This window comes from Pimephales promelas, chromosome 20, assembly GCF_988280905.1.
Source record: "Pimephales promelas chromosome 20, fPimPro1.hap1.1, whole genome shotgun sequence".
NCBI lineage: Eukaryota > Metazoa > Chordata > Actinopteri > Cypriniformes > Leuciscidae > Pimephales > Pimephales promelas.
In genome coordinates, this window is record NC_142788.1 from 29,489,450 (window position 1) to 29,508,599 (window position 19,150).

General features: G+C 34.2%; 2 protein-coding genes across 2 annotated transcripts in view; one reads left to right on the forward strand and one right to left on the reverse strand.

Moving 5' to 3' along the window:
* The window catches only part of pfkfb2a (6-phosphofructo-2-kinase/fructose-2,6-biphosphatase 2a), a 17,805-nt gene extending 5,413 nt beyond the window's left edge, over positions 1-12,392 (reverse strand). Inside the window, exons 1-13 of the mRNA XM_089124772.1 lie at positions 12,049-12,392; positions 11,048-11,173; positions 10,358-10,454; positions 9,613-9,679; positions 8,544-8,618; positions 8,372-8,428; positions 7,813-7,937; positions 6,248-6,455; positions 3,513-3,659; positions 2,848-2,952; positions 2,086-2,215; positions 1,792-1,854; positions 756-820 (exon numbers count right to left, since the gene is read on the reverse strand). Coding sequence (XP_088980898.1) covers positions 756-820; positions 1,792-1,854; positions 2,086-2,215; positions 2,848-2,952; positions 3,513-3,659; positions 6,248-6,455; positions 7,813-7,937; positions 8,372-8,428; positions 8,544-8,618; positions 9,613-9,679; positions 10,358-10,454; positions 11,048-11,173; positions 12,049-12,106 — 1,323 coding nt within the window. The 5' untranslated portion in view covers positions 12,107-12,392. The remainder of the gene's footprint in view (positions 1-755; positions 821-1,791; positions 1,855-2,085; positions 2,216-2,847; positions 2,953-3,512; positions 3,660-6,247; positions 6,456-7,812; positions 7,938-8,371; positions 8,429-8,543; positions 8,619-9,612; positions 9,680-10,357; positions 10,455-11,047; positions 11,174-12,048) is intronic.
* Positions 12,393-14,040: 1,648 nt separating this feature from the next.
* Positions 14,041-18,818, forward strand: myl9a (myosin, light chain 9a, regulatory). Its single transcript, XM_039653120.2, has 4 exons — positions 14,041-14,190; positions 15,502-15,708; positions 17,125-17,286; positions 17,991-18,818. Exons 2-4 carry the CDS (start codon positions 15,522-15,524, stop codon positions 18,164-18,166), a joined length of 525 nt encoding a protein of 174 aa, XP_039509054.1. The 5' UTR covers positions 14,041-14,190; positions 15,502-15,521; the 3' UTR covers positions 18,167-18,818.
* Positions 18,819-19,150: the final 332 nt, after the last annotated feature.

A 19,150-nucleotide genomic window follows, 5' to 3' on the forward strand; every position in this document is an offset into this window, starting at 1 on the left:
ATCAACTGGGGAAGTTTAACGCTGATATCTATTAGTTTCTTTTTTTCCTATTCACCTGGGGTGTCTCCCCTTAAAAAACAGTATGATTTTCTTCTTGACTATAAATCCTCTGCGGAGAATGTCACAGTGTGTCAACATATTACATCCAACTCTTTGAGGTCTAAAGTTTTTCATGATGTGTGCCCTTTAAAATCCAATTAAATTAAAGCTCAGACTGAGAAAACTCGTCTGTACCGGACACTGCCGCCCATAATCCCATGCTCTCATCCACAACCCAATAAAGAACAAAAACAAGCCAGAAATACTGAGAATCAGTGCTGTAACTCTCTCACCGCAGTGGCAAACTTACACCTACAGACTTACACCGCAAAAACAGACAGACGAACAGTGTTTGCAAACTCTGTGGACAGAACAGTCAGCCTTTAGTTTTCTGTTAGAGGAACATGAAGAGTTCAAGAGGTAATACTTGTTTGAGGGCTCATTCAGCTGCTGATTTACAGAAGCTGTGTTTGTGTTGGATAGACCGCTCGATCTTAGATGCAAATGATTCTAAAAATATCACTGCAAAATAAGCATGCAGAATCATCCACCACAAAATGCATATGAAATTATGGTAAAAACCAAACGATGGTCATAAAATAAAAATAAATTTCCCAGAAGATGAGTAACAGTGTGTTAGTAAATGGTTGTTGTACAACAGTGATGCTGCTTTAGCAAACTCCAAAAAAAATCTGGTAAATGTCATGTTTGCTCACGAGTGGTCTGTCCCGGTGTGTGTTTACAGCTTCTACTTTCAGGTCAAACTTGTCAACTTTACAGCCTGTAACAGAAAAAAAACAATATCGAAAATTATCAGATTTTTTTTACAGTATTTATATCTCACTTAAATACATAAAAAAAAAAATACAAAATACCAAAAAAAAAAACATTATATATAAAGTTGCCAATTTTTAACAATGTTTCAATTAATATTTAATTGTTATTTAATTATTTGTTATTTAATTAATTTAAATTAAATAAATAATAATTTAATAGCATTTAAAAGTGTTTAAATAAATAAACACAAAAATAGACACACATGTAGAGTGTATGTATATATATATAAATTAGGGCTGTGCAAAAAGTAATTGCGATTAATCGCATCCAAAATAAAAGTCTGTGTTTACATAATATATTTGTGTGTGTTGTATATAACTATTTTGTATATATAAATACACACACACGCATATATATTTAAGAAAATGTGTTATTCCTATATAAAATATTTATATTAATATAATACAGATTATGTACTTATAAATATATACAGAATTTAAGCACAAATAATTCTTAAATATATACATGCATGCATAGGTATTTATATATACAAAATAATTATATACAGCACACACAAATATATTATGTAAACACAGACTTTTATTTTGGATGCGATTAATCGCAATTAACTTTTGCACAGCCCTAATATAAATACACACACACATATATATATATATATATATATATATATATATATACTGTAAATTATTTTTAATAATTTAAAATTTAATTTAATTTATAATTTAAATTAAAATAATTAAAATAAATAAACAAATAAAAATAAACATTTAGACACAAATACACATACATATTTTTAATTATTAATTCTTATATAATTTATTTAAAAGTAGCTATTCATTTTTTTAATAAGGAAACTATTTATTTGAAATGTAAACAATATATTCATATTTTTTTATAATATATATAAAACACTTTTTTGTTTTTAGGCCTACATGAATGTAAATCAACACATACCGTAAGCCACTGGTGTCAGTTTCATGACCGCATGGAGGGGGCACTTCAGATACGGCAAATCATCTGTACAATACAAGCATATTAAAATGAGAGAAGATCTGCTGAGTTTAAACACATAATTGAGTCAAACATGTCGTGAATGAAGAGTTTTGCTCATCAACTTTAATCCCGCAGTGTTTGTCACAGGATCACACCAGCAGTCAGAAACCGACATACTTGGGTCTCTCATTATCTGATTGAAGTCACAAGTGGCGTGCTATGATTTGAGTGAGTGTGTGTGTGTGTGAGACGAACCAGCGCTCTTGTCCAGGAAGTAGGCGAGGAGGCAGCGCATGACGGCCTGGTGGCAGATGACCAGAACATTGCCTTGTCTCTCCAGCTCCATGATAACCGGCTCCAAGCGCTGCACCAGGTCCTGATACGACTACGGCAAGAGAAGAGGGACATGAAGGCTTATTTACAGCTGACTCGCCATATTAAGCAGAGACTGGAGAACGTATTCTAAGATTTAAAACAAACTGCACACTTCAGCTTAAAGTTCAGTCTCTTTTAGACGTTTGAGGTCAGTTAGATTTATTTTTTTGTTGTTTGAAGAAATTAATACTTTTATTAAGTTAGGATGCATGAAATGCGATTTGTAGAGGGACTGATTCGAATGAGTGATGTTCGACGGCGGCATCCATCTTTGTAATGTAGGCTACAAAATCTGCTTCAAAATCCCGGCGCTGTAGTCACCGTGTAAAGCCCGCCCCAACGTTTCTGATTGGTGCATTCTGATTGGTTGAGTAAAACTTGCACACATGCCCAAAGAGGGAGCGAATCATTCTTTTTGTCTGAATAATTCATTTAGTGAATCTCTAATAATCTTTAAAACAAATCATAAAAAACCTTATCCAGTAATAATGACAAATAACTGGAAAGGTCATGCAAAAAAAAATTGGTGTCATAATGGTACACTGGGGGAAAAGTGTTTACCCACAGAAATTGCTAGTAAATTTCACAAATAATAAAGAAAGTTAAACGTTTAAGTAATGGTATTTTCCTGTAAAATCTTACCTCTCCTCCTGGGTATCTGTAATGGTACTTGTCCTGATCTCTGAGAGAATATTCATCCGGGTACGTTTCTTTTATCTTCTCATATGTCATTTCCTCACAAATGCCCTGATACAGAAAAAAAAATACAAATTTAACAAACAGCACAAACGTTTCTCCATCGTCAACGCCGATCTGTTGCAATAACGTGACTTCATTTTTTCTTTTGCAATTAAAAACTGTGTATTGTCCTTACTAAAAGTGTATGTGGAGCCGAAAGCCAATAAATATTCAGATTTATAAAACTCTTAAGAATCTTAATAAATGTGCATATGCGACTCCTTGCCGAAATTACCATATATGCAGATTACAATACCTTGTTTTTCTATGCATATACTCATCTGCATATCATTTACATAATGCATCCTCATCTACGTGTTTAACGGTTTAAAAAGTTTTGTTTTTTTTATATTTATGTGGAGTTTGTGCGTTGGAGTGCGTGTTATATAATCCATGACACAGGATTATATAGCTGAATTAGTTCTGTTGTGGCGAATGAGTAAAATATGATACATCTGACTCAATTTGACTAATTGCATGTTAACAGAAAACCTCTGTGTTTTATAAGGGTGGATAATGAACAACAGCCCAGTGTTAATATGAAAGCCATAAACTGCTCTAAAACTCACGGCGTCGATCTCGTTGAGTATTTTCCACTGCTCGTATGGGACGGCCAACTCCTCCGCAGTCTGGATAGTGCGTCTGAGCTGGCTGGTCCATACCTTCAGGTCTGGAATCTTCTGGTTTTCCAGGAACACGCGCAGGGCTTTAGAAAACTAGCGGGAAACACGTTAAAAAGCCTAAAACATTTTTAATTAAACTTGGCCTAATTCAAAATTTTGAATTACATCGGTTATCGGTTTTCAAGTATAAAGAATTATTGGTTTCAGCCAAAATTAGATTTAGTTTTATCAACCGATATATCAGTTATCGGCTATCGAGTATAAAGAATTATCGGTTTCAGCCAAAATTAGATTTAGATTTAAGGGCCAATATATCGGTTATCGGCTTTCAAGTATAAAAAATTATCGGTTTCAGCCAAAATTAGATTTATCGGCCAATATATCGGTTATCGGCTTTCAAGTATAAAAAATTATCGGTTTCAGACAAAATTAGATTTATCGGCCAATATATCGGTTATCGGCTTTCAAGTATAAAAAATTATCGGTTTCAGACAAAATTAGATTTAGATTTATCAGCCAATACATCGGTTATCGGTTTTCAAGTATAAAGAATTATCAGTTTCAGCCAAAATTAGATTTAGATTTCTAGGCCAATATATCGGTTATCAGTTTTCAAGTATAAAGAATTATTGGTTTCAGCCAAAATTAGATTTAGTTTTATCAGCCGATATATCAGTTATTGGCTTTCAAGTATAAAGAATTATCGGTTTCAGCCAAAATTAGATTTAGATTTATCAGCCGATATATCAGTTATCGGCTTTCAAGTATAAAGAATTATCGGTTTCAGCCAAAATTAGATTTAGATTTATAGGCTAATATATCGGTTATCGGTTTTCAAGTATAAAGAATTATCGGTTTCAGCCAAAATTAGATTTAGATTTATCGGCCAATATATCGGTTATCGGCTTTCCAAGTATAAAGAATTATCGGTTTCAGCCAAAATTAGATTTAGATTTATCGGCCAATATATCAGTTATCGGCTTTCAAGTATAAAGAATTATCGGTTTCAGCCAAAATTAGATTTAGATTTATCGGCCAATATATCGGTTATCGGCTTTCAAGTATAAAAAATTATCGGTTTCAGCCAAAATTAGATTTAGATTTATCGGCCAATATATCGGTTATCGGCTTTCAAGTATAAAAAATTATCGGTTTCAGCCAAAATTAGATTTAGATTTCTAGGCTAATATATCGGTTATCGGTTTTCAATTATAAAGAATTATCGGTTTCAGCCAAAATTAGATTTAGATTTATAGGCTAATATATCGGTTATCGGTTTTCAAGTATAAAGAATTATTGGTTTCAGCCAAAATTAGATTTAGATTTATCAGCCAATACATCGGTTATCGGTTTTCAATTATAAAGAATTATCAGTTTCAGCCAAAATTAGATTTAGATTTCTAGGCTAATATATCGGTTATCGGTTTTCAAGTATAAAGAATTATCAGTTTCAGCCAAAATTAGATTTAGATTTATCAGCCAATATATCGGTTATCGGTTTTCAAGTATAAAGAATTATCGGTTTCAGACAAAATTAGATTTAGATTTATCAGCCAATACATCGGTTATCGGTTTTCAATTATAAAGAATTATCGGTTTCAGCCAAAATTAGATTTAGATTTATAGGCTAATATATCGGTTATCGGTTTTCAAGTATAAAGAATTATCGGTTTTAGCCAAAATTAGATTTAGATTTATCAGCCAATACATCGGTTATCGGTTTTTAATTATAAAGAATTATCAGTTTCAGCCAAAATTAGATTTAGATTTCTAGGCTAATATATCGGTTATCAGTTTTCAAGTATAAAGAATTATTGGTTTCAGCCAAAATTAGATTTAGTTTTATCAGCCGATATATCAGTTATTGGCTTTCGAGTATAAAGAATTATCGGTTTCAGCCAAAATTAGATTTAGATTTATCAGCCGATATATCAGTTATCGGCTTTCAAGTATAAAGAATTATCGGTTTTAGCCAAAATTAGATTTAGATTTATCGGCCAATATATCAGTTATCGGCTTTCAAGTATAAAGAATTATCGGTTTCAGCCAAAATTAGATTTAGATTTATCGGCCAATATATCAGTTATCGGCTTTCAAGTATAAAGAATTATCGGTTTCAGCCAAAATTAGATTTAGATTTATCGGCCAATATATCGGTTATCGGCTTTCCAAGTATAAAGAATTATCGGTTTCAGCCAAAATTAGATTTAGATTTATCGGCCAATATATCGGTTATCGGATTTCCAAGTATAAAGAATTATCGGTTTCAGCAAAAATTAGATTTATCAGCCAATACATTGGTTATCGGTTTTAGCCAAAATTTTCATATCACTGCCTCTCTATTGATAATTCTCATTTTATTATGGAATATTTCAGCATTTATTATAATAAAACATTCATTCATATTTTCACTTCAAACAAGCACTTCTCATGTATTTAATTCAATCTTTAGAAGTTTAATAACCACATTCGCATATCACTCCTGTTTTTCAATCCCCAAATTTTTAACCTCTTAAATGGTATATTTTTATTTTAGGGCTTTTTAAATGACCCGTAGGAACACACAATACAGTAATTATCAAATGCACACATTGTAAATAACTCAAGTTTGATGGATAACAAAACAATCATGCTTTAAAAGAGCAGTATATTATCCATCATGTAGTGACTGGAAGGAGTACCTCTTTCCCACTGGAGGAGAGCTCAGAGTCTCCGCCGATGCAGCACTGCACGTTGTGTTGGCTCTCCCCGTGCCGGCAGAGGTAGATGGAGTGTTTCTGAACGTGAATATTCATCAGGTAGTAGACGATCTTACTCTGGATATAATCCTGGACTCTGTTCACCAGGAAACGCTGACCGACGTTAATCACCTGGATGAAGGACAGGTCCCTGAAACCGCCAGAGAAAGATCACCCAGTTATATGTGCAAACTGGTAAATATGTGGTAGTTTGTAGTATGATTTAGGGAAAAAACACAGTAAGAAAGTTATTATAAATCACAAGTATTTCTTATTATGTTCCACAGTTTCTCTGCATGTAAATACAAATATGCAAATGCAAATATGTCAACATTGATTTATACATAAATATCAAATGGCTACAATTTGCATATATATATATATATATATATATATATATATATATATATATTTTTTTTTTTTTTTTTTTTAAAGAAAGTAGCTTACAATAGTTAAATACTACAAACAAATGTCTGGAATAAATGGCTGTATGTTGTAAGTTGAATTTAACAATTTTCAAGATGCTGGATTTAAAGTGATGGTTCACCCAAAAATGAAAATGTGGTCATCATTTACTCACATTAAGTTGTTCTAAACCTGCATTTATATATTTCTTCTGCTAAACACAAAAGAAAATATTTCGGAGAATATGAGTAATCAAACAGTTGAAGGGACCCATTGACTTCTATGGTATAAAACAAAAATACAGGTTAGGAACAACTTGAGGATGAGTACATTTTGGGTGACCCGTCCCCCTTTAAACACACAAACAGCAGAGAATAAAAGGTAATCCAACATGTCTGAAGGCAAGGAGAGATTTAATGGCTGTGGCTCTGTCTGGAAGCACTTTAAAGAGCTTGTATTTTTCCAGCAAGATTATGTCACGATGAAGCCAAAAGCTGCGCCTGAGGAATTACAGAAATGCTCTCGACTCTCCAAACAATCCTTACAAGTTTTTCAAAGTTTTCCACATAATTTGAATGTAACCTAATCTACTTGAAGATATTTACAGGTATTTTATTATGATCATTAAAACAAAACCACATGCTTACAAAAGAACAACGTAAATTCAGCAAACTGTCCTGAATCTGTACTGCTCTCTGCTGGAGGCTTTCTGACATAACTACAGAAAAGTTAAAGGGTTAGTTCAACTAAAAATTAAAACTCTGTCGTCAGTAATTACTCTCCCTCATGTTGTTTCAACCCTGTAAGACTTTCGTTCATCCTCAGAACACAAATTAAGATATTTTTGATGCAATCTGAGAGCTGGATCACTCCTCCATAGGCTTCTATGTTACTGAAACTCGCCAATGTGTCAATGGGACCAGACACTGTCTGGTTACTGATATTCTTCTACATATCAGATAATCGGCTGAATGGATTCGAAAACGGTCAAACTCAACTGTTTAACTCTGGGGGAGTTGTAAAATGAGCTTATTTCCCCCCCAAAAAAGTGGAGTATCCCTTTAATAAATGGATTGAAAGAGACTTGTAAAGTGTAATGTTACTTGTCATGTTCATCAGGATCTAACGGCTGATATGTGACTTTGTAGCACTCGATTCTCTTCAGGAAGTCCTCCATCACGCTCTCTCTGTGTCTCTCAGGGTAATCCGGACTGGAAACCTTCACATCCTGATCCCAGATTGCACTGATATTAACTTTTATCAGCATCAAGATTATAGCTCATGTATAATTACATAAATACATAGTGGAATGGTTAGGTGTTACTTTCAATTTGTTCATTTTTAAAATCAATAACAATAATTTAATCTTTCACTGTGATAAATATTGTTTTTTTAAATGTACAAATATTTCCATATAGTCTCAATTAATTAAAGCACATAAAAGTTGCATAATTATAATAAGACATTTCATGCCATCGACCATTAAAGCGTTAGTTCACCCAAAAATGAAAATGATGCCATTAATGATTCACCCTCGGTTTCCTTTTTTATTTTATTTTTTCATTTTTTTAGGAAAACTTACCCTTTAACAACATCATATGATGTAACAGCAGTGATAAGCAGATGAAATTAATTGCAGAATATGAATATTTTAACACTCACCAGTATGTTGGCAGCAATGACTTCTGGGTCGTCACAGAGTGACTCGACAAAAAACACCTGGAAGCAAAAGCAAAAATAATCACACAGGTTTATAAAGAGCAAACCAGGAGCTTTAGTGATCTCTGCATGTTTCACACAACTCATCATATTTGAGCGAGCGACTGATGTTCACCTTATACGCGTTCTCCTGCGCAAAACCCAGGATGAGGTTTCGTCTCTCTCTCGTTGTGTTCGTGGCATCGAAAACCTGCAGGGACAAATGAGAAATAAATCAGCAATCATACTGGAAATATTATAGCTATATTCGTTTATGATACAACTGCAATTAGATAATAAAAGGAAAATAGTTATTGTATTAATTGAGATGACATTGATTTATATGCTCTTTTGCAGGTATAGGTACAGATACAGGTGTGGAATATAGTGCGAAAATGACAGCAAATATTTGAATATAAGCATTTCTGGTGAAAATGTGATCGCAGAACATCTCAAATTCATCCAAAATGCATTCATGCTTGAATAAAATATAACTACATGCATCCATTACAGATCAGTAAAACACCATCTGAATAAAAGAAGTGAAAAGAAAGAGACATTTTATATGATGCACGATGATCTAATGATGTTAATCATTTGATTTCAGTATTATTTCTATACTAATGTAGCATATATATTAATATTTAATTAAGTTTTTCATTTAATATTGAATATTATTTTAGCTTTATTTCAATAGATTTTTGTTAACTTCTGTTTAATGCATTAAAAAGGAACTCATAGTGTACATATATATATACACACACACACACACACACACACACACACACATTATATATAATGCTTTGTCTTTTCATAAATAATTGTAACCAAAGTTAAAATGCATTATAATATTTTTAGATTCTGAAAAAATTGTCATGCGTTTTAATGCATTATACTATCTAAAGGTGTGTTCAATAATTAGATGTATTATAACTGTGGTTACAGTCATAAGACCATAGGCATACAATATATTATAAGGAGCATAATTAATGCATTAAAATACTTTTAGAATGCATTATATAAAAAGGGTGTTAATGTTTTTTTTATATATAGTTTTATTTAAAGTTAACAATAAAAATATGCCAATATAAACTGTGAAACAACTGCATATTTATGCAACAAATAACACAAAACAATACATGTGAATCATTTTGGAGAAAATTGTGTAAAGTCCAAAGATTGGACGTGTAAAGAGCAGAACTCACAGCGATCTGCCCTCCCTCCTCGTTCAGGTAACCCTTCACATCCTCTAGAGCCACGATGGCACACTGTCTGAGACACACACACACACACACACACACACCATCAGACCACAACCAGTGTTTGCCATCATTTAAAGAGGACCTATTGTGCTTTTTCACATATTGTGCTGTTTGATATTGAAGTATCTCTGCACAGTTACAAACTCATTCGTTATATTAGTGTCAGCGTTTCTGAACTCCCTGTAATTTTTAAATGATTTTTTTTTCTTTTTTCATTTAAATATTTAATAAAAAATTAAATAAAGGAATCCAGAAAACAGAATTTGGGTGAAATATGAGAAAAAAAAAATGGCCCAAACATGTAATTTTTGTAAATCTTTTAATAAATTATTGTTAAATTGTACAAGTTTCATGGTTTCTATTAATTAGACAGGCTTTCTGATTATTAAATATTTTAATTTCACCAAAAAAAAAAAAAAAAAACGGAATCCAAAAAAATTCAAACGGAATTTGGAAAATTATAAAACGGATTTCATAGGGCCCAGTCAAATATATGGGAAAAAAAAAACGGTTAAAATCCAACCATGAAAACCAATGTAGGTCCACAATGTAGGCATAATAGGTCCACAAACATAATTTGATGTGAATATTACAATAAAGTCACAAAATCCAACTCAAAACGCTTGTCATTCTGCTGTAGAAACATCCTCTTGTGTTTAAACTGTACACACGCTGGGGAAACACTTACTTCCTGATTTTCATGGCCTCTTCATTATCATGACGGAAGAAGTCGAAGGACTTGTAGGACTGTACCGCCTCGCGTCTGTAAACGCCCAGGTTAAACACTGACAGAAACACACAACTGTTACGAACACACAACAGTCTTAACGATTGCTAATCGGTTTATCTTAAGCACGGGGTTTGTCGTCTGTCACTTTAAATGCTCGAGTTGGTTACAGCAGGATGGATTCTGATTGGCTGTCAATGTTTTTATCGTTCAAAAATCGTTGTGACTCCAGTTCCTCCGTGATGTTATCGTCACAGGTGTGGACTACATATAGAACGATTTGTATAAAACTGTATCTTTATCATCATAGGGCCATAAAGCTAGTGTAATATTTAATAGCAGTACGAATGTTAGAAATGTTTCCCACATCTTTTGAACAACACGTGACGTCATTATTTCTAGATTAGGAGTCATTTCAAGCTGTATGAATATTGTAGAGCTGGGAAAAATGTTAAAATTCCCTGTTATGTTTTCCCTTTATTTTACATGACAGTCGGAATAAGAATGAATTCCAAATTTATGTATTTTAATTAATTTCTTGTTCAACTTAAGAAATGATTTTGGTGTATCAACCCCAGGAATAATCATATTTGGCCGGCAGAATCGGTACAGAACTGAAAAGCGGTCAGGTCTGTAAAAAGTCACACACACCTTTCGTGGGAACCCCGATCCAGTTGAGGTAGCGCGTCAGCTTCTTAGATATGTAAGTCTTTCCTCTAGCGGGAAGGCCGATCAATACGATCACGGTGGGCGAGTTGGTCATGTATGATGCCCATGCTATGGAACAGAACAAACACACATGATTCACTGCCAATGTTCCTGTCAGACTCAGACCAGTATAATGACATCAAATACTATACTATAACAGTCGCACACATCTCCGCTGTTTCAGAGTTCCTCTGCTGGTGGAAGAGAGTGAGGATTTCACCAGGACCGAAGGCACTCCAGTTATTGACGTTATTATGGCAAGCCGTTTTAGCTTAAATCAGACTGATCTCATGAAATGGCGTATATATGACACGCCAATTCGTATTTCCATTTTTGGCGTGCTATCAACGCGCATAATCGCTTTTCAGCGTGTTTATGAACGCCATTGACTTAACGTTACATTACGGTATATAAATGACCTACTCCAACCCCGTCACTGGGGTTAATACCATTTATGAGTCTTCCCCTACCATTCATATCGCTGCCGGCGAGGATGCAAGCAAATGTAGAGCTGCTGGTCTCGCTGGTGTTGGAACATAAAGAACTATATGACAAACGTGACAGCAAATACAAAAATCTTGGGTGTGAACTCTTTAATTTAATTATAGAGCTCTGCAATTATACATATCTTTATTTTTACTAGTAAAAATTCTATTACAGAGCTCTGTAAGTGCATTCTTATTACTAGTAGGAATTGAATTAGAGAGCTATCTACAAGGATATAAATTATGTTTTTACAGAAAAATACATCCACCACATCAATGCACTCGAAATGAAAGCATTTATAATTCAAAACAGCATAGCCTATACCTTATAACATCTGATAATTGGGTAGTACTAGTGACCAAAAGGTTAGTTTGAATCCCCACAAAGGTTGATCCACCATTGAGCATTTTATGAAGACACGGGTACTAAAATTAGCACAAATAATAATAATAACTCACAGCATTTCTTCTCATTGACTCTGGGCTCCGCCTTCTTGCTGTCATTTGAACCGTCCATGACTTTGATATGCAGCTTGACGGACAGGTGATCAGAGGTCAGTCCACCTGCGCAGGTATCACGCAACTCAAAATAAGAGCACTAATGGCCTCGTCTCATTCCACATCTGCTGCTTTACTAGTCTCCGAGAGTTATTAAAAATCAAAACTGCATATACTAAACCTGAATCGGAGAGGACTCAAACGCAGGGCAAATTTTCCATTCAAACTCAGCTAAGAATAAATCCTTTAAGAGCTCTGGAAAGAGAAGGTTTGATGTGACCGCTGCGATGCAGGAAGTGTGTGTGTGTGTCTACTGGATCCGCCCACGGAAAAAAAAATAAAAAAAAATAAAAATCAAGATCCAGAACGCTGGTTAGCGTAGAAGTGACAGAAAGGGCGGGGTTAGCGGCACAGATCTAGTCTGTAATTGGTCAAGGCGCGATGGGTGTAAATAATAATTATTTTATCTTTACTTTTCATTGGGATTTTTTACGATTCAACACTATTAATGTTTCCAAGTATCATTATTCAGGTGCACAAAAAATATCCAGAACACCTCTGTGGAAAAAAAAACATTGTCTCGTGATACATGTTACTTTTCACAGCGCTGATTAACTGGATGAGGCTTTTCAAAACGATGTAGTTGTGCACTATGGCGCGCATTTTTCTTTGTGTGTCAAGTATAAATAAATGATTTTTTTTAAAGTTTTGGCCATTTTTAAAGTTCTGGTTAACAAATGTCTCTAGTAAAGAGGATTAAATGATGAGATGAGCATAATTCATTCATATATTATTATTATTATATCATTCATGGCTTTAGACCGGTGAGCCGTAAAGCGCCCTCTGTAGGAAGAAATTTTGTGATTAATGATAAGCCGGTAGGATTTGCCGCTCAACTTCCGAACCAATCACTGCGATGAAGATGCAGGGGGCGGGGTTTATTGCGCTAATCTGATTGGTTACACTTTTAATAAACAACATTTTATTAAATTAAATCATCTAAGACATCCCCTTACGAATATTAACGGTGGTTTTTATTTTGGTAAAAGTGTAGCAGCCATGTTTTCTGTTTCTTTGTTTTTTGGCGAATTGATTGGTTGATTGACAGTTTTACTACAAATGGTAACAATAGCAAAGAAAATAAATTGTGATTACCATGGTTGTTTAACTACAAAAATAATAATCATGCTTTTTGGTCTTATTTGTAGTAAAAACATGGTTAATTTTCATAAGGGTTGGTGTAGAATGAATGCTGTTTAGTCTAATGTAACTGGACATTGTCAAGTCTCCATTATTTCTATAGTGTTTTATACTATAAAGATTGTTTCTAAGCAGCTTTGCAGGGATAAACAGGAAAATAATGATTCAATGATGCAAACAGAGTTCAGCTCTGTCATAAAGCAGCTCTAAAAAGACAATAGCGTCATTGTTTAGCTGAACATTGGTGCATAGACTTACATTGATATTCTCTTTCTCCCCCCCTAAATATAGAAAAATACTGTGAACATTTGTAACATCACCTATTTTAATTATGCAATAAAATCTTTGTGCACACTGTTTTTTTAATGTATTTTTTAAAAAAATAGACACTGCATGCAGCAGGAACATTTAAATAGCTCTCCATTCATTTGTGTATATAAATGTTTGAGAAGAAGAACGAAGATACATCTCTGTTACCAAAGCCAGCAGCTCATAAATTTGCATATTTTTCCCCTTCAATGCAATGCAAATCCCTGAGCAGTGCCTGAAATGACTTTAGAAAGCCGGCCTGTGCTGGTCTTCATCTGCACTTGCTGCCAAAGGAAATGTTTCTTTTGTCCTGCACACTTAGTCATTTATTTGCTAAATAAGGCCTCGTTCTGGCCAGAGCCGGGCCATTGTGAAAACGTTCTGCTGTTTCTCAGGATATGCGAGGTCTGCGGCTCTCGGATTCCTTTGCCTTGTATGGCTAAAGGCTCCAGACGGGAGGCTGACCTCATTGGCCGCTCAGGAACAGGGAGGTGTGGAGAAAAGCCTGAAAAACCAAACAAACTTCCCTTCAGACCAAAGAGGAACAGATCCAACACACACCCGGCGTTCTCTCCCGTCTTACAGCTAAACCAGGTACACTTACTCTAAGAACTGTCAATCGATGTTGCTTTTGTAAATGGTTAACCGATATAATATAGTTTAAGTTTATAGTTGAACATTGCTGGCAGAGAACATGTAAACTGATTCAATATGATCTTGTACACTTGAAATGGGGTTCTGTTGTTATAATAAACATCAAAATTTGGGTCTAAATATAGGTGACACTTTATTTTACTGTTACATAATAACAAGTTATGCATAATTACATGCAATTAACCCTAAGCATACACTCTAAAAAATACTGGGTTGTTTGAACCCAAATTTGGGTCAAATATGGACAAACCCAAATGTTGGGTTAAAAATTTATTTTCAAATTTTAACCCAACTTTAACTTTCACTTTCAACTGTGTAATTTTTTTTTAAATTGCATTTTTAACCCAAAATTTGGGTTTGCCCATATTTTACCCAAATCTGGGTTCAAACAACCCAGCATTGTTTAGAGTGTATAGTAAGTACATGTAGTTATATATTAGTACTCGGTACGCAAATGTATTTACACTGTAATACTGATACCTTAAAATAAAGTGTAACCCAAATATACATATGAAGAGTTCAGATGCAAAAGCCTCTAAGTGCCATTTGAAATTTTCTTCTAAAATGATCATTTTTATCAAGCTTGTATATTTAAGTTCAGTAATTTCACTTAAATGGTAATGGAGATTACCTATTAATTGTCATTTAAGTGAAATTACTGAACTTAAATATACAAGCTTGATAAAAATGGTCATTTTAGAAGAAAATTTCAAATGGCATTTAGAGGCTTTTGCATCTGAACTCTTCATATACTGCACACACTCTGAAAATGCTGGGTTGTTTCAACCCACATTTGGGTCAAAAATGGACAAACTCAAATGTTGGGTTCAAAGTTTAATTAAAAAAAAATATACAGTTGAAAGTGAGAGTTGAAGTTGGGTTAAAATTTGAAATTATATTTTTGACCCAACATTTGGGTTTGTCCATATTTGACCCAAATTTGGGTTAAAACAACCCAGCATTGTTTAGATTGTATAAGTGAAATCAAAAGTTTTTTAAAGTGTCACTATTTTCAGGCTTGATTTAGTTGGCCTTGCGCTTTTATAAGTACATTGTTTTCAGTAAAATATTCCACGCAGTACAAAAAATGAAGTTTTAGATGAATTCACTGGGTTGTTTTAACACAAATTTGAAAAAGCGTTACCACTTCATCTATCTTCCGAGTCGACGGCATTGCTCTATTGCTTTGCATTTCCCTCCAGACTCCGATAAGCCGCCTGTAATGACTGTAATCTCGCATCTCTTCTGCAGAACCAAACCCAGCCGTCATAATGTCCGCAGCCAAGCGTGCCAAAGGAAAGACCACGAAGAAGCGCCCGCAGAGGGCCACCTCCAATGTCTTCGCCATGTTCGACCAATCACAGATCCAGGAGTTCAAGGAGGCCTTCAATATGATCGATCAGAACAGAGACGGCTTCATCGATAAGGAGGACCTGCACGACATGTTGGCCTCTCTTGGTAATATACGGTTTTATATAACATGGGAAATAACTTCTCAACACATGCGGTTTGAGGTTCATCTTTTTACTTATTATGATTATATATAAAAACCTAAAGCTACACACTTTTATTAAAGGAGTAGTTCACTTTTAAAAAAAACTTTTGCTGATAATTTACTCACCCTCATGTCATCCAAGACGTCCATGTCTTTCTTTCTTCAGTCGGAAAGAAATGAAGGTTTTTGATGAAAACATTCCAGGATTTTCTCCATATAATGGACTTCAATGGGGACCAAACGGTTCAAAGTCCAAAAGACAGTTTCAGTGCAAACTTTAAGGGTTTAATGGCTTTAAACGATTCCAGGCGATGAATAAGGGTCTTATCAAGCGAAACGATCGCTCATTTAAAAAAAAAAAAAAAGACAGTTTAAAGGGTTAGTTCACCCAAAAATGAAAATTCTGTCAGTATTTACTCACCCTCATGTTGTTCAACCCCGTAAGACCTTCGTTCATCTTCGCAACACAAATTAAGATATTTAAGATATTAAGATCGCTCCTGCATACTAGTCCATAGGCTTCTTGAGGGAATGACTTGCTGTCCTCAAAGTCGTTAAAATAGTCCAAGTGACTACAGTGGCTCAATCTTAAGTTTATCAAACGACGAAAACATTTTTTGTGCGCAAAAAACAACAAAAATAACGACTTTATTTCAACTATTCGTTTATTTCTCTGGTTACTAGTTTAATAGCGTAAGCTTCTGTTATTGTACGTCACACGCATCACACACACATGACCAGCGTCGGCCAATAGTGAGCCTACGTGTGACGTAGCTCTACGCAATCTCACTACGTTAACTGACTACAGGCCCATGGAGAAGGAAGTAAATATTAGTTGTTTTTTGCGCACAAAAAGTCGTCGTTTGATAAACTTAAGATTGAGCCCCTGTAGTCACTTGGACTATTTTAACGATGTCTTTAATGACTTTTCGATGCCAGCAAGAGTCATTCCCTGAAGAAGCCTATGGACTGTATGCAGGAGCGATCTTAATATCTTAAATATCTTAATTTGTGTTGCGAAGATGAACGAAGGTCTTACGGGGTTGGAACAACATGAGGGTGAGGAAATACTGACAGAATTTTCATTTTTGGGTGAACTATCCCTTTAAGTTTTATAAGCAAATGTTCGCTCTGTTCTGTGACGCACGTTCGTGACGCTCCTGTTCGAACTCATTCATCAAAAATTTTGAGATGACTTTTTTTTTTTTAGCATTCCTCCAATATTGTCTTTTGTCAGTAAAATTTTGCAGGCCAAATAACATACAAAATATCAACCATTTGTCATCAACCACACTGGAATGATTTTACCAACACAAATGAAACTTAGAGCAGGAGTCAGCAGTGAAGTTGATGTGTGTGTGTGTGTGTGTGTTACCCAGGGAAGAACCCGTCTGACGAGTATCTGGAGGGAATGATGAGTGAAGCTCCAGGTCCCATCAACTTCACCATGTTCCTCACCATGTTTGGAGAACGTCTGAACGGGACAGACCCCGAGGACGTCATACGAAACGCCTTCACATGCTTCGATGAAGACGCTTCTGGTACAGCGAGGACTTTAATCTGCCAGACAAATAACATGTTCAAGTGTTAATAAACTGCACTGCACCATCTCAAGCTAAATTAATGCATTTTAATATAAGTTGGGCTGTAATTATCCCCTCATAAAGTTCACAGGATTAACAGTTTCAGAGTTTAAAATGACATCAACAGCTTCTTGAATAGTTCATGTTAAAATGTACAGCATAGGTTAAAAGGCATAAGTCTAAGAAATACACTGTAAAAATGAATATGCTTTATCTAATCAATAAAATTGTGGCAACAGATTACAAGCAATATTATTTATTAAATTGAACAAATTAGAATTGAGTAATAGTTAATCAAATTAATATTCTAATTAATTCTAATTTGTACTATTTAATTAATAATATTGCGTGTAATATGTTGCCACAATTTTATTGATTACATAAAGCATATTATTTTTTTCAGTGTAAGCAAAAATGCATAATATAATTTTTTTTTACAATTACATAAATATTTTTCTTTTGATTTTAGGCTTAGATATGACTAAAACCATACATGCATTATTCCTAAAACCTAAACATGATTATTATAGTTAACTAACTAAAACCTAAAACCATAAAATGTCATTTTTTAAACAACTTCTTTCTTTTTTTAAAATGATGGCTAAATGCGTTTAGTCGACTGACCCTGAAGTGGTTGTGATGTGTGTGTGTGTGTGTGACAGGGTTCATCCACGAGGATCATCTCCGAGAGCTGCTTACCACCATGGGTGACCGCTTCACAGATGAAGAAGTGGACGAGCTCTTCCGAGAGGCGCCGATCGACAAGAAAGGGAACTTCAACTACGTCGAGTTCACTCGCATCCTCAAACACGGCGCCAAAGACAAGGACGACATGTAAAAACCAGCAGCCAGATTCATTTAGCAACTTGTTCTGTATATACTAATCCCTTACATGAATGATTTGCACAATACATGAGAAGTGAAAATATGGATGAATGTTTTATTGTAATAAATGCTGCAATATTCCATAATAAAATGAGAATTATCAATGAAAATTTTGGCTGAAACCGATAATTCTTTGTACTTGAAAACCGATAACCGATATATTGGCCGATATACATACAATAATAAATGAACATGAGCAAAATAAAAGCAATGCCACTCAATACGTCTCGAATAACAAACACCATCCGTTGTTCTGCTGTTCTTGTTAAATAAAACTTTATTTTGATGGTAAAAGAAATGTTCCCACAACAATCCTACAATCTACAGAGTGTAACATTGTATATCTATATTACTTGTCAGTTCTGAAAAATAATAACCATCAATGATAGATATCTATAGTAAATCTCTCTTTCTCTGGACTCTGGAGATGCAAGGATGAGATTTGGGCCTGTATGCATATTGAATTCACTGATCCAAGATCAGATTTCATGTGTTCATTATTATATTGGTTGCTCAAAAACCCAAACCAGAGAACTTCATCAGTGTTAAACCAGTTAATCGTGTTTTGGCACTTTCCACAAAAAGGGTAAAAGCTTACAACTCTTTAATAAAGTCATTTGGTCTAAACGTTCAGTGAAAGGAGGAGCTTACGACCTCAGAATGACAAACTGCAATTTTATATTATTTCTATAAAATGTATGAAATCTATTTTATATTTGTCCTTTCGAAACGAATAATCACATCCAATATAAATGCATGCGTGTATATATATGTAGCCTATTTGTGTATAAATATATATAAATGCAAACACATGCATGTACATACTTAAGAAAAATGTGATATTTATATATAAAATGTTTATATTTATATATAATATAAATTATGTATAAATATATATATACAGTACATGTAAACATTTCTTAAATATACATGCATG

Coding starts and splice junctions, on each gene's coding strand:
- myl9a (XM_039653120.2), top strand. CDS start 15,522: ATGTCCGCAGCCAAGCGTGCCAAAGGAAAGACCACGAAGAAGCGCCCG. Junction 15,709..17,124: donor CGACATGTTGGCCTCTCTTG/GTAATATACGGT, acceptor TGTGTTACCCAG/GGAAGAACCCGTCTGACGAG. Junction 17,287..17,990: donor CTTCGATGAAGACGCTTCTG/GTACAGCGAGGA, acceptor TGTGTGTGACAG/GGTTCATCCACGAGGATCAT.